The following is a 24,438-nucleotide window of genomic DNA, read 5'->3' as shown; positions in this document are numbered from 1 at the left end:
AAATATAGATCTATATATATAGATATAGTGTAAAAGCTGAGATCCTTTGATGACATCCTGTGTGAGGTGTCTAACAGAAGCATAAAAGCACCGGGTGATGAAGCAGGGCCGTGGTTCCTGCTCGGGGAGGTGAGAACTGTCCGGTGCTGAAGGGGGAAGATGAGCTCAGCGCGCGCCGGGGGGCAGGTAACGTCAGCAGTCGGCCGGAGCAAGGAAAGACTGTGAATACACACCTACCAAGTGTTTATCGGCGCTCAATCACTGATACACATCGACTCACATTAATGATGGGCAGCTAATCACCTCCGTGTGACTCAGAGACGCTTTATTTTATTTTATTTCGGCGCCTCAGCAGCATCCCGCGCCCTCCGCTCGGCTTGAAATGGGATGATATGGGATTTTTCATGTCGACGAAGATCGGATGGATTGTTGCCTTTGCCACCGGTACGGTATCTCAATCTCAGTCGCTTTATGGTGGGAGCCAGTTGGGATGGTTTGGCACAGAAAGCCGTCTTCTTTTTTTCTTCTTTTAATCTTCTTGCAGCAGAATGTAGGTGCTGTGACCGTAAGCTTATTTATCCCCATCAGTGTTGCATGATGGTTATCAGACCTGTACCACTGCCAACTGCTTGTAGCGACGGTAGATAGCTGGGTGTTGTATCTATACTTAGTGTGCAAGCTTTCTTACACGAAACGCTTACCTAAAACTCACGGAATGGTTTCTTCTTCTTTTTTCACTCATTTGTCACTTTTACTAAAATACAGAAATATGCACTTTATAATCAGTACAGTTTATTATTGACAAAGCGAGCTTTGGGCTGCAGTGGTCACCACATTGCATCTGTCTAGAGCAGTTGCTCCAAAACTGTGGGGCTGGACGACCAGGAAGAGCATGAGCCGAATGAATGTGATCTTTTGGTAGGCAAAATAAAAAAAAAGAGTTCTCGGATGCTGACCTTTATTTAACTTGGATCTCTTTTTTTTTCACTCTTAATTATTGATAAGCAATATGGAGTGTGGGGTGGGGTTTTTTCAGCTTCTGGTGTGAAAGTTTGACAACCTGTCACATAGTTTTGCTAATCAAATTAAATTATCAAATTAAATAAGAGTAATAGTATTTATTATGATAAATGTAATAGAGAGGTCTTTGCTTAAAGGTTGTATATTCGTAAGTGATGTCTGAAAGTAGTCTGAAATCTTAAGCCAGACACTTAGCGAGAAAGAAATTTGATTTATGTGCACTTACAGTGGATGCTGATTTGTCTCTCATGGTTATTTGTAGCTCGTCAGTGGACAAAGCATCACAAAAGTGCTAAAGAAAGCTGTCTCCTGTATCTGTTTTTTCAGTATTCCTGTCCTTAGCGGTGCCAGGAGACTCTGTCGATGTGAAGTGTGAGAACATTTATAAGGACTTCTCCGAATGTGTCCTGGAGCTGGGAGAGAGCATGGACAACTACCAGGAGAACGTGACCAGTGAGAGGGGAGTGGCAGCTGTGTGCAGGTGAGAATTACTTTACCGGCGAGTGCACGAGCAGCAACGAAACATTCCCTGTAGAGTTTTGTGAGCTTGAGCTCTCATCACTCTTTGTGAGTAGAGCTTTCATGTGCACTAACATACAAATGATAACCCCAGCAGAGAGAACAAGAAATGCAGAGAGAAACCAGCTTTCATGGGTCGATTAAGAAACCCATTGGTGCACAAAATTGTTTTTCAGTTCAATTAGGATCAAATAAGGCGTTATTGAGAGCAATAATATAGACAGATACAGCATGAAATATTCATCTCATAACAAAATACTGGAGAGAAAGGGAGCAGATGCCACAATCCCAGAGAAGAGGAGACTAGAGAAATGAATGGTGCTGAGACACTGAGCCATTGTGCTAAATAATTTATGACCTCGCTGCAGCAGTAATGAAATTCGGGGGAAGTTCTTTGTCACTGTTACTGCATGCACTCCACAACCCCAACACAGTGCACTGAAGACAAAGATTTACACTTAATCCTTTGGTTGAAAATTGCCCACTTGCAATATCATCTGTGATATTGTTTCACTCTCTCATACAGTTGCCATGGTAATTAAAGCACAGCTTGACTTACTTGCATCCTTCGTAGCTGTCTGAGTGATGGATTTTTGGCAAGCAAATTAATCGGGCACAGCCAGTGCATGTCTGCATGCTGTTGTGGGGATGACTTCCGAGTGAAATGTCAGACACAGTGCTAATCTGATGATCCTTTTATTTGCCACAGCCACTGGGAAGCTTTCCACACTTGTGCCCTCACGGCGCTGTCCGACTGTCAGGAGGAAGTCAGCTCCATCTGGGAGACTCTGAGGCAGGACTCCAGGAAGATACGCTTCCAGGGAAGTCTGTTTGATCTGTGCAGTCCCAGCTCCTCTCCCAGTCTAAGTTCACCTAGCGCTGTCCTCATCTTGCCGCTGATGCTGGCCTTGACTGGGCCCGGCTGGGCTTCTGCATAGATGGAGCAGGGCTTGGGTGAGGAGGACGTCGTATTCGCTGTGCTTCGGTCCTCCAGAGTTTAAACTTCAAGCCAAGGATTTAAGAGCACAAATGTTTCAAAGGATTATTTTGACCTAGAGTCGCTGATGTCTGTGATGAATGAGGTTTGAAATTCTCTCAAATACTCCAGCTTTGGGTGGAGTGGCAGAAAGAATTGCATTATAAACAGATTAAAAGCACACACTCTCGTGGATTTCACATTCAATTTGGTCAGCTCGTTCTACTATCAGGCACCTGTGGCTCTGGGTTACTAACACTGTACAAGGAGCAGGCACATTGCCGCATATATCTGTACAATGTCGTGCAGTCAAACACAGCTTGCAATATAGTTTACCTGTGTGAAAATATAACGTCCAATTTTTGTAGTTTTTAAGCCCAAATAACTTTTTATTCATCGCTCACATTTTTGTATATAAGATAGTAATTGCATCCATGGTGTGTTTTGTGTAAAGTCTGATTTCATCATGCTCCTTAAAGAAAAAGTTACAATAAGTAAATTAGAAAACTAACCCCACTTTAAGATCTCACCAGTAAATATGAAAGGCACAGCAACCAGTTTTAGCTTAGCTTGTCATTAAATATAATTTTTTTTCACTTTTGTATAATTTGAAGAAATGATTTATAAAATGTTTGTGAGTGATCTGTGCTGGCAGTTCTACCCCGCCCTCTTATTTCCAGTTTTTAAGCTAACCAGCTGCTGCTTGTAGTACAGACGATGGGGCTGTCAGACTACTACAATGCCAGTCTGCCTCTTTAATTATGAGCTACAGCATAAACCTTTTGACCTCCACTGAGTTTGTATAAGCACAGCTTTGCTCTGTGAAAACACTAAAGAGACACGTCATGAAGAACAACATCTTACCGAGCTTTTAAGTTCCTTAAAAACTTGGTACGAAAACCAAGGAAATTACTGTTTGGTTGGTTGTCCTCTGTTGTAACAATGCTTCTTGGTAATAAATATTATAGTGCTGGAAAGCCTGTTAATTTCTCCTTAAATGTTGCCACATTTGTAAGGAAAACGTATTTTTGGGTTGAGCAGCAGAGTTGAGTATGTGAGTTGCACCCATGAAAACCTTGCCAAATCTTCAGCTTATTCTGCTACTGACTCTTGTTTGGTGCTTATTGGATTGGACGATCGAAGTCTGAAGAAACAAAGTATATTGGCAATTTAACAATGTCAAACCAGATTTGACAAGTTTTTCATGGGTGCAGCCCTCATACTCAGATTTATTGCCGAGACGTATTGTTACAACATAGAAATTATTGACCAAACGCAAATTTCCGTACTTTTTGTTTATTTAAGGTTGTTACCTATCAAACAAAGAGCCAAATCAGACTCGACATGACTAAACAACATTTGTATGCACTATAGAGGTGAATTCACCCTTTAACTTGTTTTGAAGTGTAGAAAATGTTGTTGTAAGGTGACAATCAAGCAGTTCATACACAACTTTGGATTCCCTTTCTCCTTACGAGGCTTCAGCCCATCATGGCTGATGTTGCATAGCTGCTATAAAGACACCAAAAATAGGGGATGTATATTGCACATGATCCATGTTAAACCTTTAGTTAAACCACGGCTCCTTTTAATTTTCCAACCCACTGATTGTTGTGTAAAAACAAAATTTTCGTTTTTGTGACTTTCAGTTGCATTCTGTGAGAAAATGCTCACTTGTTATTAACACCCTATTACTAACCTTGTGCATTAAAGTAGTCTGCATACTCTAGTAGATGACAGAATACACGTGGATGGCTTTTCAAAGACAAATCTGCCATAAAGTTCTACTGATTACATCATTAATATGTGTTTGATATATCAAACAATGTACTCCTCTTCTAAATTTTTTTTTATCTGTTAAGTCAAATTGTGAGAATAATAACAAACTTCAGAAACAGAAAGATTAATGTGTAATAACTTGCATCTATTTAGCACAAAAGTCTATGAGATGTCATAAGTAGTAATTGTCTTTTGTGATTAATATTTTGGTGAATTTGTCATGAAAAAAAATGGTGTTTATTCTTAAAACAGCATCAAGCCCTTTGGTTCGGAGTAAATTCAAATGTTGGAGAAACAGTGTTTATCTTTTGTTTGTTTTGCCCAAACTGTGTCCATATATACATATTTGCTTTAAAACTGATCCTAACAAAATTTAAAAAGTTGGATCATTCAGTCATTTATGTTATCACAACTGCATGGTAATTTTTGTGACAGTGCTTCAGAAAAATGGACAGTTTGTTAATTTTACCTCGGAGATGGCGTGCAGTGGTCTTGATCTGTGCATGAAGTTACGCTAGCTCCTCAGTGTGTCTGCATCCTTTGTTATGCAGATGTATTATCCTCACCCCCATACCTACCTAAACTCCATCAGCATGTTTGCTCTGTTTCTATTTCTTTCATCTTTCAAAGTGCAATCCCTTTTCCAAAAAAGGTGGGAAGAGCCAAATAAAACAGAATGCTTGGATTTGGAAATCATGTAAACCCCTATTTAAAATAAATGTAACACACCATACTAAATATAATGAGATGGATAGTGACAAATGTCACTGTGTTGATGACAGCAGCACATCTCAAAAGCACTTGAGATAAGAGCGTGTTCATCACTTCTTGAAACAACACTCCACAAGCATTTGGTAAATGAGAAAGCCAAATGTAGTTCTGAAATCAATTTTTTCCCAATTTATGCTCGTTAAGCTGCTCAACAGTTCAGTTGTTCTCTGCAGAAGATGCCACGATGATACGTTCTTTTAAAGCCTGTTTAACATGTATGATGCCTTCACATACACTGGATGGACAAAAGTATTGGGCTACCCACATGTTACACCTACAGGAGCTGCTCGATTATGGAAAGTCGTGCCATGAAGCTCCTAGTGGACAGTTTTTGTGCTGATGTTAATGCAAGAGGAGGCTTTCTGCAGTTACTAAGACAGCAGAGCGTTGGCAGCTTTTACGCACTATGCACCTCAGCGCTCGCCAGCTCTGCTCTGTAACTTTATGTGACCACTCTTTGGCTGAGTTGTTGTGGTTCCTAAACGCTTCCACTTTGCAATAATACCACTAACTCTTGATTTAGACTTCTGCAGGGAATCTTTGTAGAGCCTACAACGTAACTTACGTAAGTGGCTGATGTCGTTTGTGCTTGTGCTGGTGCATTATGTGTGGTCATGTCTCAGTATTTTATATGCCGTGCCAGGTGATAGGAATAAATAAACTGCAGGGATTTTTTTCCTCCTCTTATTGAAGTCAGTTTTTTTGAGGGTGCAAACATATTTGTTACTCTGGGGGGGAATAGCTTAAGCAATTTTCCTCCAGGAATTTGCTGACATTTATGAGTCTTCATATTGATATGATTATTTTTCCTTTTAATGAGGCAATGATTGTTATTCTCACACTGATAAATTCAAAAGGAAAAATCAACAGGACTGAACAGGCCAGTCACAATAGCTGACATGTAGTCGAATCAGGTTATGGCTCAGGGTTTAAGAGGGGTTTGTGGTTGCGACAATTACAGCATAGATCAAAAAGCATAAACCCCAAGTAACAACTAATGTTGTAACAATGACATCCTACTACAGGGCAGCACTTAAATTCAGTGAGTTCTTGAGAACAACCCATTCTTTCACAAGCAGACTGCAGGTGTGGCTACATGCTTGATTTGATACACCTAAATTCAAACTTTAAGAGGCGTGGCCTAATACTTTTGTCCTGTATAGCAGCGGTCCCCAACCCCCGGGCCACGGACCGGAGTTGTTTGGCACCGGGCCGCAAGAGTTGAGGTTCGGGTGTGAAATGTATGGTTTTCAGGGTTTTTATCGTTTTTTATTTTGTTATCGTTTTTAATCGTTAACTCGGTTTTCCTGGGTCTTTTCACGTGTGTTATGAATAAATCTTCTTTTTTTGGTACTGGTTTTATTTTGTTGTATTTATCCGCGACACCTTAAAGGCCAGTCCGTGAAAATATTGTCGGGCATAAACCGGTCCATGGCGCAAAAAAGGTTGGGGACCGCTGCTGTATAGTATATCTGCAATTTACCATACCATGCGTACTAATGCTTCCCATACCATGGTTGCTAGTATGTAGGTGGTAAGATTTAATAGTTTATGCAACTACCAGAGAAGACAACATATCAGGATGTTTCTTTATTTTTGTTTTCATTTCAAGACAAACCTGTTCTCTGACAGTGGTCCTGAGTCGTTATACTGATCTTCACAACATAATCATGTCGATTTCTAATGCAGTGCTACGTGAGGCCCTGAAGGGCACACCTTCAACATTAGCTTTTAGCCATTTCACTTGCATACAGAGATTTCTTTGGATTTTCTCTGAACCTTTTAGTGATATTATGCACCATCCTTACTTACTTCTGAGATGCTTTCTTTACTAACAGTCATTTTACTCGCCTGTCCAGTAGTTTTAACAGCATCATCTTCAAAATGAGAACATATTTAAAAATAACAAAGTTAAAGAATGTTTACTTTGGACTACTTTCATGAATCACGGGGTTTAAATTTTTTGCAAAACAATGCACTCTGTTTTTATTGATATTTTTGCCTAATGCCACAGCTTTTTTAGAAAGAGGTTTGTACTGCTGTTACGTCATCCACTGTGTACCTGGGCGTAACAATACAAAAAAAAAAAAAGTTGTGATGTCCTCAAAGCATGAGCAATACAATAGTCACTTCTTAAGAGGGGACTTTTTTCCCTGCTGTTGAACAAAGCATGATGATACCATAGTAATCCTAATAATGACAGCTCAAACATGGAAAGAACTCCTGAATGTAAAACCAAGTTTTGATGATCCATGTGAGGGTTTGGTTTTTTTCAGTTTAATACACAATTTACAAGACTGTATAAAGCAATATATGGAAAAGTAATGTGTTTATAATAATAAAGCACAATGTTTAAAACCTAAGTGTGTGCTCACTGGCTTCAGGAGAGTAACAGCACTAAGACGTAAACTGGTGGTACATTTACTGATGGCAGCCAATCCTTTTTAACCCATCTATTACAGTTTCTGTTTTTAGTCATCCCCGGAGCAAAGTGAGGGTAAGGACGACTGCAACCAGCGTTTTTCAACTCGTTAGTGCTCTCCCATCTGCTGCTTTCCACCTGGACACTTCCTGCAGCGAGGGATCAAGGCATATAGCAGAAAAGGTTTGGAGAAGTAAAGACATGCATGTGGCAATTCCCTCATTAAAGAAGCCATGGTTGATGTCTGAAGCACGATGGCCAATGTTTGTTTTTGCTTATCTTTTTTTTTTTACACCTGCAGTTTCCTCTCCAAGACTTTACCCTTTTAATATAATCAACATGAGCTGTGCAGACATTTAAATCTTCAGAAAGGAGAAATATGCACACCGTGCCTGTGATTTTTTTTTCTCCCCAAGGAATTTAATGATGTGAATAGATCCATCCAGAGTTCATATATTGAATTACATTACAAAAAAAAAAGTATAACATACAAAAGGTGATGTGAACACTTTCAGAGGTTCCACTGCCAGATAACAAAATAGCAGCTTGTAGTCACGAGTTTGTACAAAGTAAAAATAAAGTAATTTGTGGAGATTTTGGGAAACAGTTGTTCACCTTTTTGTAAGAGTCGGCTCACTCTTATATAGAGCAGGGGTGAAAACATAAGGCCCAGGAGCCAGAATCGGTCGGGTTGGGTGAAGACCCCAATCCGGCCGATTGGATGGCTCTGAAAGTGAAGGAGGACATAAATGTTAAACTTTTTACAGGTTTTTTTTTTTTTTTTCACAAGTTTTACATCTTTTCCAACTGATAAGAACTCCCCCGCTGCCACAATTCACCAAAGTAATTAAGTTACAGACTCCTGTATTTTACACATTTACTTCTTACAGTGAAGCCCAACAGGTTGCGCTGACAGGTTTTCCTTCATTTTCTACAGTGTTGCATTTCTTTATCATGTAAAAAACCAAGTCATACTGTTAAAATTGCACTTTTGTCTTACATTAAGATGAAATGTGTACACTGACAGAAACTGGAGTTTTACTTGTTCGGCCCACGTAAGATCAAAGTGGACTGTAAGTCTGACATTTCTGCTGTGGAGTAAATATGAAGCTACTGCTTAAATGGGAGGATGGGTAGAAATCCTGACTCTTTTCACTTCTTGCTTACTAGCAGCTCAGGCAAGACCTCCCTCATTAACATCTTTTATAATGCATATTTAAGTCAACCAGTCATCGATATACCATGTTAATTACCTTGAGAGGTGATGGATTACATTCTTTGGACAGGCTAGCTTTTTCTGTTCCTACTCAAAGCAGCTTGAATCTGAGCTGCTTTCCAATTTGAGGCTGCACCTTCCAATATCGCCCCCTGCATCATAATTATAAACTCATTTCACACCTTAGGAAAACGTGACTGCAAAACAAGACACTGCATTATCCGCACTATCAAAGCTGCAAAGGTTTTAAACTGACAGTCAAAAGAAGAGCATCTCGAGTGTGTGTAACATGAGCTGTAACACATTAAAGACAAAAAGTCAATTCTGTTAAGAGTTTAAAAGTCACCAGCGAAATGAGAAGTCTGACACTGCTCCAAAAGGAAAAAGAAATACACATCAGAGCTGCACATTTTAGGACTTTCCCCATCACATCCTCCCCGAACAGCAATTTTTCAGAAGCACAGACAAAGCCAGCTGTCAGAACGCAGCTGGTGGCTGACAAACTGTCCCCGAAGTGGCCAAACGGTTTGCATAATACATCATGACATAAAGAGACAGAACCCAACAATGCTTGCTGTGCAAAATGTGGTACAGACTCAAAAAGAAAAGCATTTAACAAGGATTAGGAGGCTGAATGTAGGAAACATCAAATTGAGCCTGGTTTTTATTACTTTGGACCACTTATTGAGCCCCAATTATGACGCATAAAATCTTTCCTATATTTGGATTTACATGATGACCTACTGATTAGCATACAGTGCTTAACAAAGTTATTAGACCACCAGTGTAAGATTTATGCCACAGCTGCCCTAAATTACCAATAAAAATCATTTTTTATCTTTCTGTAATGGTTAATCCACCAGTATGTGCAGCTGAAATGATATTTTTAGTACTAAAATATAATTATTATTATTATTATCAATTAAGTTTCAAATTTACAGTTTTACCCAAAAAAAAGAGCTAAAATGGTGCAAAAGCACTTTTTCTTTATTAAGGTGCCAAATTACTGGTTTTTTTACATCCATTACAGATTTGAAACATTTGTTTTTGTAGGTGAAGTTTTTTGACAGATTTCTAAAATATTTGTCTTTGTTACAGATGATCTAATAAATCTGCTAAGCACTGTACCTTTTTGTTGTCTAAAAACATATTTCTCCCCATATTTAACTTTTAAAAGCAGCTTTAAGAAGCAGTTACTAAAACTTTGATGTGAAAATTGCACACTGGCATCTTTAAAGTGCTGTTAGGACAGAGCTTTTTAATTTGCGTATGTGTATATCTGCTAAATTTAACAACAATCAGAAAAAAAATTTCTTAAAATAAGGGAATGAAAATAATGAATTTCAACATAAAAACTTACTAAAAAAAAACAAAAAAACATTTGTAGTCATTAAGTTTAGAGGAGGATGTAAACTGGCATGTGTTTTCAAAAGACTTAAAACAAGTGTCTTAATATGCTACAAATTTGCACTGTCCAATATTTAATGTGCAGCTATGAATAAATAGATCAGGTCCTCTGGGTGAACCACTTGATGGAAACAGACAAAGCACGAAAATCCCACATGCGTGCTGAAAGAGGTTCATGTTCTTTTTCTTTTCCAAGAGTGGAGGGTGGAAAAAATCTCTCCTCGGTGAGTCCCTCAAGGATCACCCCTTCACAATCTTTCAGCCCGTCACCAAAGAAAATTCACAGGTTAGATTTCGGTCCAGTGTTGACTGGAATTGCCCTGAGCTCAGTCCGCATGCACAGGTACTCTCCAATTACAGCCATCAACGCCATGCAGGCTATGTTGACGAGCCACCAGGACAAGGCAGCTGGAAGATGAGCGTTATATATCCAGCAGCCGATCATGTGGAAGAAGTGCACGGTGACTGTGAAGTCCAGGCACTGTTTCCCTCGGCGGATGAAGAACCACAGACCGAGGGCGCTGCAGGAACAGTGACACAGAAAAGATGCCAAAGTTTGAGTATCACTGTGCATTAAACGTCGACCATTTTCTACGTAAATATTTAAAATTTTCAACCTTTACACTTAAGGAAATGTGTAACTGCACAGGTGTAAATAAGGTCTAAACACCCCTTTAATGAATGCCTCATGGGATGCTTGAAAAACAGGATGCTGTTTAGCTGTCACACAAATCTCATCCATTTATGATGTACAGAATAATGACTGATGATATTTCTCACCAGGTAAGAGAATTCAAGATGAATGCCATCATTGAGAGCCTGCCTTGCACGGTTGCAAAACCGAGAGCCTACCAAAGCAGAGAAAACATTTAAATATAGTTTTAAGAGAGCGAATATGCGACACAAAAATACATAAACACGCAGGTATATCTTAAAACTTACTTGATAGCTGAAGATCTGGTCCAATGACCGACTACTCTGCACAAGGCTGTCCACTCCAGCCAACCACAGGCCCAAAAAGCTGTAGTAGATGCACTGCATCAGCACGATCTGGCACACGATGAGGACTGGGTCCCAGATGTAGCTACGGAAATGAGTGGCCATTGCTGGCTGACGTTCCACGTACAGACACAAAGGACGTTAACAACTGCTAACAACCGTTACCTGCTGGCCCATCAGATGTGACTTGTGGGTGTGATCTAAAAAAAAATTTAAATAAAAATAAAAAATCTGAAACACAGAACGTTACATTGGAAAAAAGGATTAGATTAGTATAAAGCTTGGTTTTAAATCCTGCTTTAATATATTTATTAGACAGAAATAGGGAAGATTATAGCTACAGCCAGCTGCTTTGCACTTAAGTACAAAATAAACAGATGTCCGGAACAAAGTGTTTAGTACGCTTCGGGCACTTAACACGGTTAATCCGGTTGACTTAAGCTTTCATAAAAGTCAACCTAGGTAAACTATGTGCTTGCATTCATAGTTCCTGTACAAATGGGGGGTAAAAAGGCAGGAGATTAGATGAAATGTGTGAGGAGTAAAGTGTAAAAGTTTATGTTGTTATCGGTTTACACAACAGAGGATAAAACAGTCCTCATGACCTTTGCACCCACATCAGCAGCAGCTAATAATCACTACAAACAGGTCAGCAGATCACTACAGTCTTGTCTTGTCTTTCATCTTTGTGTATGTGTAAGCATTTAATTCCATCTCAATTCACCGTAGATCTTCTGCTTGACCAGCTCATATTTGCCTAAAAATGTTATGGTCCAAAGCTTGGACATATATAATGGTTGCTATAAAAATTGGGCCTCATATACCAAATACTCTTCTAGATACTTTTTTGTTTTTTCCATACATTAAAAAATGAGGAAATATTTGAACATGAAAAACCATTGAAGATAAACGCCTGAGCTTTGTACTAGTAAACCAGGATCTGTAATTTGAGAGAGATACATCAAAAAATGTCTGAGTATTGGCTAGTACAGAAAGAAAGAAAGACAGACAAAAAAAAAAACATCAAGCAGCCCTATAAAGTTGCGCATTTGAGCAAAAGCTTTACATTGCAAAAGACAATTAGTGATCATTTGTGAACTGTAGATTGAATTGAATTGAATTGTAGATGATGTCCAAAAGAATGGTAAATTAATGCCATTTTCATCCAATTTTCGACCCACTCAGTAAGCACGCACAATGCAGCAGTCTTTAAACCTTACCTGAACTATTAACACGCTAAGAGGCATTAAAAACTCAACAAGCAGTGATGTAAAAAATAACAATAATAATAATAAAAATAAATCATATGTTAAATAAATACAAATAAAAACAATTAAAAGTAATAAGAAATGGGGGGATTATTGATCCATTTCACTAGAGTAGCCTTGCAAGGCCAGGATGTGATGCACATGAGGTGTGACTAATAGCCCATTACAAGACCCTACCCCTAACCCGAATCCCGGGACTGCTAATACTTGATATATGAGGGTAAAATTTCATAGCAATCATTACATGTGTCCAAACTTTGGACAAAGTTCTGGCAAATCTGGCATGGTCGAGCAGAAAATGTTGAACAAAGCTGATGATGTGAGATGGAGTGACACACCAAGTCACATTTAGCAATTTTAATGACATGACCACTAATGGCTTTATGAATTAATCCAATAATATATCCAACTTGTCTTCAGGTGAACACACCAATGCTGACATTTTTGACCTGAAACTTCCACAACAGCATCGAGGCTTTAATGAAGACATCCGCTTCTGCTTTACCTCGGATCTCAGTTAAATCACACCCACAATATCCTGCTTTAAATAAACACCGAGGTAGCTCAGTAACAATCGGGGTTGTAATGTTATGGTGATGTTAGGTTAGGGTTAGGTGAACACAGAGAAACCCGATAGCACAGGTAGCTTAGCCGTCGACCAACACATACTCGCAGATTAGCAAAAGCCAATGTAATATCATGTGATCGCTCACAGGCGGGAGACTAAATGGCTCAAATCTATTTATTTATATTGAGCTCAACTAAACATAAAAACGAAGGATAACTCGCGAAGGTTTTTATCACCCAGCCTAAAACCTGTAAAGTGTAAACATTACAGAGGGTGAGTCGGCGGTAAGTTAAAGCTTCAGCTTGTTTGAAGGAGAGCGGTCTGGAGGTGATACGTACCTGCCCGCGGGTCAGAAAGTCTTAAGGATGCTGGATCAACGATAATCCCTATGGCTCTTCAAAGTTCCCCAAATTCTGTCGTTACTTAACCGGGCCTCATCGTACACTACATTGGACTAGCTAAACCCTGTTAACAACACGGAAGTCAGAACAGTTTGCCCGGAAAGAAAACTTCATGACCAACTAGTCACTGTCAAAGTAAAATACTACCGTTCTATTCCTGAAAACACATGTACCGTCACTCCTGTGACATTAATTATTTGCCAACAGTGTGTAATAAAAATGTCTCATGATTCATCAAAAAGCAACGTCTGTAATTGTTTTGTTCATAATAGGTTATTTTTCATTTCGGAAAATTTATTTTAATGAACTAGCTACATTTATTTTGAAAATCTACCAAGTTAAAACTTCCAAACGGTTGTAAAAATGTATGAATTTTACTTTTTGCATATCTAAATCGATAAAGAAATAAAATGATAAACGTTTAAATAATAATTAATAAGAAGCTGTTAAAATATCCAGACAGACAAAGGAGGAAGGGCATATTAACATGTTGGGGTTTTTTTTTTATTGTTTTCATTGGGGTTTTTCTTCCTTTCCTTTTTTTGTCTTTTTACTATTCATATTAAAAATTACTACCTTATCGTGGTGGAGGGGTTTGTGTCTCCCAGGGGCTATGTTTTCGGAGGGGGGGGGGGCGTTGCCCCCCTGCTAGGGTTTTCCATGGCAAATTGGTCCTGGTTTGGGTTGCCAACTTTTTAATTATCAAATAAGGGACACTCTGGAGTGCCAGAAGCACAATGCACAACCAGCTGGGCATAGTGTAAATATGCATTATATGTGACATTGCATGTAATGATCATACATAACATTTAAAGTAGAATAAGGGATGAACCAATTTTGCTGATTATACGGGATGTCCCTGCTAAAACGGGACAGTTTCCAACCCTAGTCCTTGGTCAGGGACCAGACAAAGACCATTTTAAAAACACCTATGAGTAGAAGTTCTAGAAAACAGTTCATCCTGCCTGGGATAGGGTTACCAGGGCCCTTCCCTGGTGCGGAGTGACTGCCCAAGGGTGAGCACTTGGTGGCCAGTCTTTAATCCATGGCTCCACAGACACCTCCCTGAGGGAGTTGGGCTGCATTTCCTGTGTCTGCTGCGTTTGCTATGTTGATTAATTCAGGATGTGTATTTATTTGACCAGTTATTTGTCTGCTTTGCTAATCCATCCAGAGGTAGGGCTCCGTTTAAACCTAGGGTCTCCCATTGGATTGTGAAGGCCATCTCCCTGGCTTAAAGCACCAAAAGTCTGAAGACGAGCGGGGACAAGTCGTCCATCACCGAGGATGAGGTCACTGAGGCAGTTAAGCAATTCCTTGGTGACAGACGGATTGGTTCTGTGGCTGCAGTGATGCGGATGCTGTACCGGTCCATTGTGGTGAAGAGAGAGCTGGGCTTAAAAGCGAAGCTCTTGATTTACCGGTTGATCTATGGCCCTACTCTTATCTATGGTCACAAGCTTTGGGTAGTGAAAGAATGAGAAAGAATGAGACTGCAGATACAAGCAGCGGAAATGAGCATCCTCCGAAGGGTGGCTGACCTCTCCCTTAAAGATAGGTTGAGGAGTCTGGCCATCCGGAAAGGGTTCAGGGTAGAGCGACTACTCCTCCACATCAAAAAAAGCCAGTTGAGGTGGTTCAGGCATCTGACAAGGATGCCTCCTGGGTGAGGTGTTCTGTGCATGTCCCACAGGGAGGAGGCCCTGGGGCAGAACTAGGACACGCTAGAGAGATTATATCTCTCAGCTGGCCTGGGAATGCCATGGTGTCCCCCCGAATAAGCTGGAGGAGGTAGACTTCTCTGCTTAGGCTGCTGCCCCCCTGATTTGGCCCTGGATAAGGGAAAGAAGATGGATGGATGGATGGAGATGGGGGGGTTGTTTAAAAATCTGCCCAGGGTCTACAGATTAAAACCTATGGCTAATTCTAGTACATTTAAAGTTGTATTGTGTATATTTACAGATGTTTATTAATGTACACCGTCCCTGTTAAAAAATAAACAAAACACTAATAATCAATAAATATATATCGCTTCAGTAAAATGCAGTGGTTTTAAAATAATGGATATTGCTCAGAAATACTATTTCACTAATAATAAAGTTTTCTTATTTAAAATAGGAGGAAAAAATGTGGAATATGGACAATTCAGTCTGGTATCAAGTAAAAAGTCTTTTTTCTGGAAGTTATCAGGCTATAAGAGGATTTATTTTTTTCTGGTTGGGGTCAAGTATATAGAACCACTTTCAGGGTTGTTGATGTGTGAAGCTTTTGGGAGGCGAGTTCTGAGCTTTAGAAAGGACTGACTTCGTGATTAATGATTTTTAAAAGAAAACATTATACAACCCATGGTGACCGGATCTGGCACGCCCCCCTTGCTGATTTTTTAACTTAAAGTTTGCCTTTTTCTTAGTCGGAGCTTTGTGTGCACTGGTTGCCGCTGCATTTGTAAGGTAATGTTGTTTGGCCTTGCTTTATATATATATATATATATATATATATATATATATATATATATATATATATATATATATATATATATTGTATATCGAGTTAATCTTTATGTGAAACGGTTCCTCTGCTCGGGCAAAGGGTTCACAAGTTAAAGATTATAGTTGGGGGATATGGGACGCGCCTTTGTGCAGCTGCAACCGACCACCCGAACATCCACTTTTCACCTTGCGAAAGCTTTTCACTTTTATTGACGGTTTCCAGGCTTATTGCTCCAGTTTTATTTTTCCAAATACCTTTCAGAGGTAATTATGTCATTTTCTTTTCCTTTTTCTTTTCTTTTTGCAGATTCATACTTTATGCTAAAATAATTATTAAACACAGCGAAAGAGTATATTTTAGCATTTTCCCCCTCTGGTGAAAATTGAGGCTTTGTACCTTAATATTGTGCACATACTCTATACTCAGTGAAATTGGATTCCGTTTTATAAGATTCATTTATAAAAATCTGCTTCCATTAACACATCTGAGTATGGCGTTATCAGGTTGAGATACAGTACTGTGCAAAAGTCTCGAGCCAACCCACGTTTCTTTATATTTTATTTCAATCCAGCTTTTAAATTTTGCTTCAAATTGTCGGAGGAGGTCAAGAGAGCGGTAAAACAGCGAGTGTCTGCAGTCATCTGTAAAACAAGCTGGGACTATGTCGTGGTTTGGGAATGAATTTCAGGCAGGGGTGGGGAGAGCTTGTTAAAATTGAAGGAATTATGAATGTCGAAATGTGCTGTCAGCCTTAGCCAGTCAGAAAGCATGTGATTGGCAACAGCTACATTTTTCAGCAGTGATCACAAACACACTGCCAGTTCAGTAAAAACACACCTGGAAAGAAAACACACAATGTAGCAGTCATGGATTAGCCTCCAAAGGCAGCCAATATCCAAAGAGGAGCTTTGCATGTCCTTCAAGAAGCCTGGAGAACTATTGCTGAAGACTACTTCAAGAAATGACTGCGTTGGAGAATATTGACGTTCATGCTCGTTAGATTGGTATAAACTCAGCTTTTGCTTCATATTTCTGTGTAAGTTTGCACGTTTTAGTAAATCACTGCACCTATTTCCCAGTTTTCCTTAGAAAATGTATAGACATGATGGGTGGATCAAGACTAGCCTGACGCTCACGGGAAATAGTCACGTGGGTGAAACCTGAATGTATGGTGGATGATTTTGATCATGAATTCAGAACTCAAGTTAAACAGTAATTGTAACCAGCATTATTAATTCACATTAGTAAGGCAGACTTGAAAAAATCCAAGTTACAAAGGAGAGTTTTGCAGGTCTTTTTTTTTAAAATACAGTACACATCTGAAAAGGACAAAGGTCTAAGGTTAATCTTTAACACAAGAGCAAGTCTTAGACAGAACCTGACAGCAGAGTGTGCTGTCCAACCTTGGATTAGTTGTAGTTATTGATATTTAACCCTTTACTTCAATTTTAAGTGCTTTGTATTTGATATTTACTTTGTGTTTATAGTGTCAAGAAAGACCATAATGTTTAGGGCACATATGAGTGTGACAAGAATATGGCAGCTCATAGAAAAGAGGATGATGCCGTGCATCAGTGTGCGTCGGAAACTGCCCGGTCTTCAGCGTGCTGTTGGTAAGAATAATATTTGAGGGTCTTTTTTTGTGTGTGTGTATTTTTGAAATGGGTTATATCAAAGATGATCAGTATCAATTTTTATGTTAATCTGTAGGTGTGTGTGTGTGTGTGTGTGTGTGTATGTGTGTATATATATGTATGTATGTATGTATGTGTATATGTGTGTGTATATTTGTTTGTTTGTTTGTTTTTTTAACAGGTGAAGTTCGGAGGAAGAGCAGCTTTAGACAAAAGCCTTTGCTGACAGCCGCTCCTGTTCGTGCGCTCATAGATGAACAGATCAGCATTAAAGGGCGTTTCCTGTCTCAAAATTATCCTGTCACAGTGTGCGCACAAATGCACAGTGAGGAGGGAGATCTGTGGGAGGCGTTTGCTCATTATACAACAAATGCGAGCAGCAGCATCAACTGTGAGTGAAATATTCTTAAGTGCTGTTGGGTGACATAGTAGACAGTTTCTGTAATATATAGATGTCCACACAAATAAAAGCAGCTGGCATGTGGGACATTTAAAGCAGGGCAATAATGTTGAGATGCTCACTGTGCCAGTGGCAGTGTTTGGCATTTTTATTGTATTTAAAAACAAAATGGAACAAAAAACAAACATGCTGAAATTAAATTGAACAAAGTGTTTGTTATTTTAATCTGCAAGCTGCAAGTAATTATTGATAAAAGTCACAGGTTAATATTTAATGTGTTTACTGTGGAGACATCCTGTGGCAGTCATGTTATATTAATTCAATTCAGTTCAATTTTATTTTATTTATATCGTGCACGCCATTTCTTATCAACAGTAGCTTCAAGGCACTTTATACTGTAGAAAGAAACCCCAATAATCAGACTCCCTTTTAACAGGGAGACAGTAAAGATTGTGTGAAGAGATATTAACCAGGCTTTTATGCAGGCAGCGTTTCATTTTATTTTTGTCTCTGTTCTTGCCTGAATAGTGACCAGCGATCATTCAGTTGGAGGTTCTTATGTAGGCTGTGAGCCGATGGGACTCTTCTGGGCTTTGGAGCCCGCACTTGGAAGCAGAGAAGGTTTGAGGCAGGTTTCAAATCCAGCTGCCACTTAAAAATACAACTAAAGGATTCTCTCATTCATTCTACATTTCTGGCTTCACTGACTGCTTCTTTCTCTGTGTAAATGATTAAAGTGAGAATCTTCTGATTGCTGATCACAGGCTTAGGAAAAGAAACGTGGAGACACCATACATAGTGAACATCTCCTTACTGGAGGGCCACACTTCACCCGGTGAGGGGCAGAGCACTGAGCTGGCAGCTGTAACCGTTGAGCGCTGGTACATGGCACCAGGAGTGAGGAGAATAGAGATTCGTCAAAACAAAATCATAGGAACATTATTCTTACCCCCTGGTGAGCGTTCACTGAAGTGGCATTTATTGGCAGTGCCTTAGTCAGCAGTCACTGAACGTCACATGCTGATTTCCTGCAGGCCCGGGCCCTTTTCCTGCTATGCTGGATCTGTGGGGAATGGGTGGAGGACTGTTGGAGTACCGCTCTGCACTTCTTGCCTCCAGGGGATTTGCGAGTCTTTCTGTTGCTTACATGGGGCACAAAGACTTACCTGGACCACCAGACATAATGAGTGTTGGCGATTTGTATTTCAAAGTAGGATAACTTTGTCAGAGTTTCAGTGTATAAGCACTGGATTTTACCTAACAGCCTTGTATTTGTTGTAATGTTTTTGTCACTCTCTTAAAATGTCCCTATTTATTTTGTTTGGTCAGTCAGCCTTCCAGCTTCTTCAAGATCACTGTCAGGTCGATGCAGACAGAATTGGGGTCATTGGCCACTCCTTTGGAGTCTGTCTGACTTTTCGCATTGCCACTAGGATTGGTGTTAAAGTGCGTCCCAAACTCACCTGTTTTGAAATCTGCCGTATGAGCATCACATTGTTATTTGCATATGAAAAATACAAATCTGATTATGAATGGCAATTATGAATGACGTTAACATTCATTTGTTCCCCTTTCCAGCCATCATGTTTGATTTGTATTAACGGGCCAGTAGGAAGCCCGTTGTTAGATGAAGATGGCAAGACCAAAATGTTTGAGAGGTAATGGCTGGTTACTTTAGATTCCACTTTGCGATGATGATGATGATTAATCCAGTCTATTTGAACCGTTCACTTCTGGTGTCACTTATAAGTACAGAGTACTTATAGATATTTCTTATTTTAATGTTGGTTTCGATTTCTGGACAGTGATGCTTTTTATTTTGATAACATGGCCTCTGTACACCTCTCCAGTGGATTTTTAACAAAATCCCACATTAAGATGGGCAGTCTAACATAATTTTAAATATAAGGACTGATTTTAATAGTGTACTTTGTTTGAGGCTCTAAAGTTTTGTCCTCCGTTTTGTGGCTCTCTTTTAATCTGGATAAATCATGGTGGTAACATGTGGTGAACCTGATTGGGGCAAGGTTATGTTGAGAGTTTCAGTGAAATTTTGTGTTTACAGTATGCTTTAAGTGCAATATACAGCCCCAATTCCAAAACAGTTGGGGCGCTGTTGAACGCAATGAATGCAAAAACTGAATGCAATGATTTGCACATTTCATAAACTCCTACTTTAGTCACAATGGAGCAAAGAAAATCTCTAAACTGAGAAAAATATGAAGTCCGTTTGAATTTGATAGCAGCGCTGTGTCTCAAATGTTAGGAAAGGGCTCAGATTAGGAAAATTACTTTGCTACATTTGTGGGGTATTTATTGACAATCATTTGAAATCAATTAAACTAATTTGGCTTTGCTGTGGCAACAAACTAACAAGCACCCAGCAAACTCTTTATTGGGTGTGGGGAGTGTGTCAGACCTGGGTAACATTTAATTACAGATGATATGTTGTGCTTAATTTCATGACCTTTTTCCTTGCCATGCTTTTCTTTCCCAGTCATTCTGGTACAGAATAATCTTGACTCATGAAAGCCATCTGCTGATTGCACGCATTAACGGTGATACGACTGTATCTGTCGAGTGATCTTGACTTGGTTAGGTGCTGTGAAGTTCTTTTTCTTAACCATGGAAATAATTCTGTCATGCACTTTAGCTGCAGGTTTTTACTACCTCTCTCGTAAATTTGTTTTGATTTTGCAACAGTTAATGAAATATTCTCATAAAAACCTAATGAATTCTACTTGAAAGTCTTAACTTCAATCATATTGAGTCTTTAAAATCCAGTGTGGTGATGTACCTTACAAAAATATGTTGTCGTCCAAAAACATAATTGTAACCTGGACTTTTATCTAGTTCAGTGTCGTCAGTCTACTCCAGGGCTGACATAGTAATCGCTGTTTTTAAGATTTTCATGAGTAGATGTAAACAAACAGTACCATCTCTGTCCTGTTCTGCTCTTTAAGTGACCAGAAACATTGGGAGCTTGATGATCAAGGCCATGTGAGTTTCAGACATGTCTCTCTGCCGGATAATCTGCCCCCTGAGAGCAAACAGAAGGTTCTTCTCTGCCCATCACACATGCACACAGAAGCACATGGTTATAGAGCTCAGTAATCTCTGCTCTGTATGATTTTTTTTTTTTTGTTTTCTTTTCTTTTGTAGGTAAAGAACATCACCTGTCCTCTCATGTACATAGTGGGTGAAGACGATCTGTGTGCTGCAAGCACAGAGAATGCAGATGTGGTAAATTAACTTATTTTACTTTAATTACAATTACAGATTACATTTTAAATGTTATGTTGTCCTGTATATATTATTTGGAGACTCTTGATGTCTACTGAAATGTATTAAAACACTCTAAGAATACAACAAGAGTCATTTATAGCCACCTGAATGCAGTTTTGTATATTGTCTGTGTGGACTGACTGCACACTGTTTCATTGTTTACTCTGATCACTGGTCATCAGATTGAGGAGGCCCTGAGGTCTGCAGGTAAATCCCAGCTATTTACCCGTTTGTCATATCCCGGCGCCGGTCACCTGATCGAGCCACCCTACGCACCGTATGCAAGAGCGTCTCTATGGAGAGCCAAACCAGAGAAATGTGAGCTTAAGTTTTCCTCCCATTGTATTTTATTAAGAATACCATATATAATGGTAAATAAATTTGCTGTTTGTTGTTTTTTTTGGTTTGTTTGTTTGTTTGTTTGTTTTTTCCCTGCAGTAGTCACTCTGTGGGGAGGTCACCCCACACCCCATGCTGCTGCTCAAGAAGATGCCTGGAAGAGGATCCTAGAGTTTATGGAAACCCATCTGAGGCGGTGAATCTCCACATGGACAATAATCCATCATTAACATGATTCTGAAATCCTGCACTTGTTTGAGCTGTGAAAGATGTCCTACAACTGGTGTGCAACTTGGTTTTAAAAAATAAATAAATAAAACTCATTTAAAACTATTTGGGCCACAAGAGGTCGCTGTTTGATTGCTATCAAAACAGCCAGTTCAGTAGGAGTCAATCTGCACCGTACAAAGGAAAAGAAAGCTTTCATCAGTTTAGACCCACAGATGTTGGGCTGTCAGGTACAGCTGCGCCTACACTACTCAACATGTAGTATAGGTGTTAATTTTCTTAGCTGGACCGCATTACATGTACACACATGTCTGCTATTTGTCTTTCTAAAAGATGGCACCAGTCAGCTTGGCCTTTCCTCTTATTTCTCAGTTTGTGTATCCTCGTTTCCTTTCCTCACCTTTTTGACTCCTCACAAGGGGAGAGAGGAGTGTGTAATTAAAACAAAAAAACAAAAACAAAAGAAAGACGTCCTTGCTTCAGAGCAGTTGTTTCAAAATGATGGCATGTTGTGAAGCAGCATCTGTTAAACATGTCTCAGTACTGCTGTAGTTTATCAATTCGGTCAGATGAACATAAATGTTTTGTAATGACAGACAAATATGTGGAAGTATCATACATTTATATATTTTTGTTTCTCAAATACATATTCCACGCATGCTATATTAGAAACTCACCAGCCATTTTATCAGGTATACATTGGTAGTGTCCATTTGGACCCTCTTTTGCCTTCATTACTACATTAATTCTTTGTGAAACAGATTCAACAAGGTGCTGGAAACATGCCTCAGAGATATTGATATGATAGTGCCACACAGTTGCTGCAGATTTGTTGGCAGCACATCCATGATGCAAATTTTGTGTTCCACCACATCCTAAAGGTGAATTGAGGTTGGGTGACTGTGGAGGCCTTTTGAGGACACTGAACTCATGTTCAAGATTCTAGTCTGAGACAGTCTGAGCTTTATGACATGTTGTGTTTTCCTCCTACAAGCAGCCATCACGAGATGGATACACTGCAGTCATAAAGGGATCGACAGGTTCGGCAACAATACACTGGTAAGCTGTAGCGTTTAAACCCAATTGGTACTAAATAGCCAAAACTGTGCCAAAAAATATCCCCCACACTATTTCACCACCACCAGCCTGAACTGCAGGATCCATAGATCCAAAAGTTCATCTTGCTTACATCACATTTGGACTCTACCGTTCAAATGTCACAGTTGAAATCTACACTCATCAGATCAGGCAACATTTTTCAGTCTTCCGTTGTCCAAGTCTAGTGATCCTGTGCATGTTGTGGCCTCAGCTGATAGGAGTAGTCTTCTGCTGCTGTAGTTTATCTGCTTCAAGGTTCGAGGTTTAATTTTGTGCCTTCAGAGATGCTATGCTTTGGTTGTAAAGAGGGAGTTACTGCTGCCTTCCTATTAGCTCAAATCAATCTGGCCATTCTCCTCTGACAGAATTTAGCAGGTCAATGTCTACATATTTAAATCTGTTGAGTTGCTGCCTTGTGATTGGCTTATTAGATATTTGTGTTAATGAGCAGCTGAATAGGTGTACCTAATAAAGTGACTGGTAAGTGTATTCAGCAAACATTTCCATACTAACAAAAAGTATCAAACTGCGATGCATGACTAATAAGAGTCTCCCAGTCTCGCAAAAAAAACAAAACAAAACATACTTTCTTTAAATGAGTAATTCATGTGCATGCAAACTATTTCTGGTGCTTTGGAATAAACAGTTCATTGCAAGCAGAGGTGACCATGGCGATGAGGGCAATGAACTCTTTGAAGTCGATCTCCAAATCTCCGTTCTGGTCGAGGTCAGCGAAGAGTTTATCCAGAGTGTCATTCTCCTTGATTTTCTGCTTAGCAGGAAAATTGCATTAAAGTTCATCATTAGCAGTAAATGGACAGTATATTTAATAACACTGATAAATCTGTAGCATCACCACTAACTCTGCTAGGCTTAAATCTTAATTACACCAGAATAGAAGGATAATTGTTAGTTTATCTAATATATTTTTAACATCTCTGAGACTCAGCTGTGCAGCGTGTCAACGCTCGAAAAGGAAGCCAATAAAATCCACTATAGCCCCAAGCAACCTTAGTTAGTTGTACATGCTTTGCTTGTATAAATTTTAAATTCATCAATAATGTTTGTGAAATTCTGTGCAGTTTATTTCTTATTTAAATACACACTGTGCTGTGTGCCAACAAATTGATGCATGCTCATTATTGTTGTTCTAATTACGTGTCATAAACACACCCTCTTTGCAGAAGATATCTTACCACTATGAAATTATTCATCTCATTGTTGATAAGTTCTTTAAGGTCTGCTTTCTTCAAATTGCACTTCTGACCCGAGTATTGGTGGAAAGTTTGGATAATAGTGATCATGCTGCTCTCCAGGTCTGACATAGCATCCTTTGTGGCCTGAGACAAACAGTTTGAATCAGTTCCCGTTCTTTTGTCTCGCCACACAAAGAAGTTAATTGTCCGTCTGTTGGATTTTCTTCATTAAATACACTATAAGCATGCATTAATAACAGCATATTTGTATCCTGATCTTGTAGGACAACATTTAAAGTAAAATCTGTTTTGTATAGGGAGAATTTTGTCTTTCTTACCTCCATCTGTAGAACCTCCTCTGTCTTCCAGGGATCTTCAGTGTGACTGAAGGCTTTTCGAGCAGCGACTTCTCTGCCTCGCTC

General features: G+C 39.4%; 4 protein-coding genes across 5 annotated transcripts; 2 read left to right on the top strand and 2 right to left on the bottom strand.

Moving 5' to 3' along the window:
- Positions 1–16: 16 nt before the first annotated feature.
- LOC134627890 (neuritin-like) lies at positions 17–7,642 on the top strand. Its single transcript, XM_063474349.1, has 3 exons — positions 17–444; positions 1,348–1,501; positions 2,249–7,642. The coding sequence occupies exons 1-3, from the start codon at positions 393–395 to the stop codon at positions 2,475–2,477; spliced, it is 435 nt and encodes a 144-aa protein (XP_063330419.1). The 5' UTR covers positions 17–392; the 3' UTR covers positions 2,478–7,642.
- A 113-nt stretch (positions 7,643–7,755) lies between these two features.
- On the bottom strand, positions 7,756–13,431 carry sys1 (SYS1 golgi trafficking protein). Of its 2 annotated transcripts, none has more exons than XM_063474348.1 (4): positions 13,284–13,431; positions 11,053–11,340; positions 10,891–10,958; positions 7,756–10,631 (listed from the first exon to the last, which is right to left on the bottom strand). In XM_063474348.1, exons 2-4 carry the CDS (start codon positions 11,212–11,214, stop codon positions 10,391–10,393), a joined length of 471 nt encoding a protein of 156 aa, XP_063330418.1. In that variant the 5' UTR covers positions 11,215–11,340; positions 13,284–13,431; the 3' UTR covers positions 7,756–10,390. The 2 variants fall into 2 exon arrangements, with proteins under 2 accessions (XP_063330418.1, XP_063330417.1); XM_063474347.1 differs by having other exon boundaries at positions 11,053–11,309.
- A 3,966-nt stretch (positions 13,432–17,397) lies between these two features.
- On the top strand, positions 17,398–21,694 carry LOC134628218 (peroxisomal succinyl-coenzyme A thioesterase-like). The gene is made up of 9 exons (XM_063474989.1): positions 17,398–17,449; positions 17,652–17,861; positions 18,399–18,498; positions 18,635–18,825; positions 18,905–19,080; positions 19,200–19,316; positions 21,033–21,113; positions 21,338–21,473; positions 21,594–21,694. Exons 1-9 carry the CDS (start codon positions 17,398–17,400, stop codon positions 21,692–21,694), a joined length of 1,164 nt encoding a protein of 387 aa, XP_063331059.1.
- Positions 21,695–23,439: 1,745 nt separating this feature from the next.
- Positions 23,440–24,145, bottom strand: LOC134628217 (protein S100-B-like). Its single transcript, XM_063474988.1, has 2 exons — positions 24,020–24,145; positions 23,440–23,592 (listed from the first exon to the last, which is right to left on the bottom strand). The coding sequence occupies exons 1-2, from the start codon at positions 24,143–24,145 to the stop codon at positions 23,440–23,442; spliced, it is 279 nt and encodes a 92-aa protein (XP_063331058.1).
- Positions 24,146–24,438: the final 293 nt, after the last annotated feature.

Source organism: Pelmatolapia mariae, linkage group LG5, assembly GCF_036321145.2.
Source record: "Pelmatolapia mariae isolate MD_Pm_ZW linkage group LG5, Pm_UMD_F_2, whole genome shotgun sequence".
Lineage (NCBI taxonomy): Eukaryota > Metazoa > Chordata > Actinopteri > Cichliformes > Cichlidae > Pelmatolapia > Pelmatolapia mariae.
This window is presented reverse-complemented; position numbering and strand designations above follow the sequence as displayed.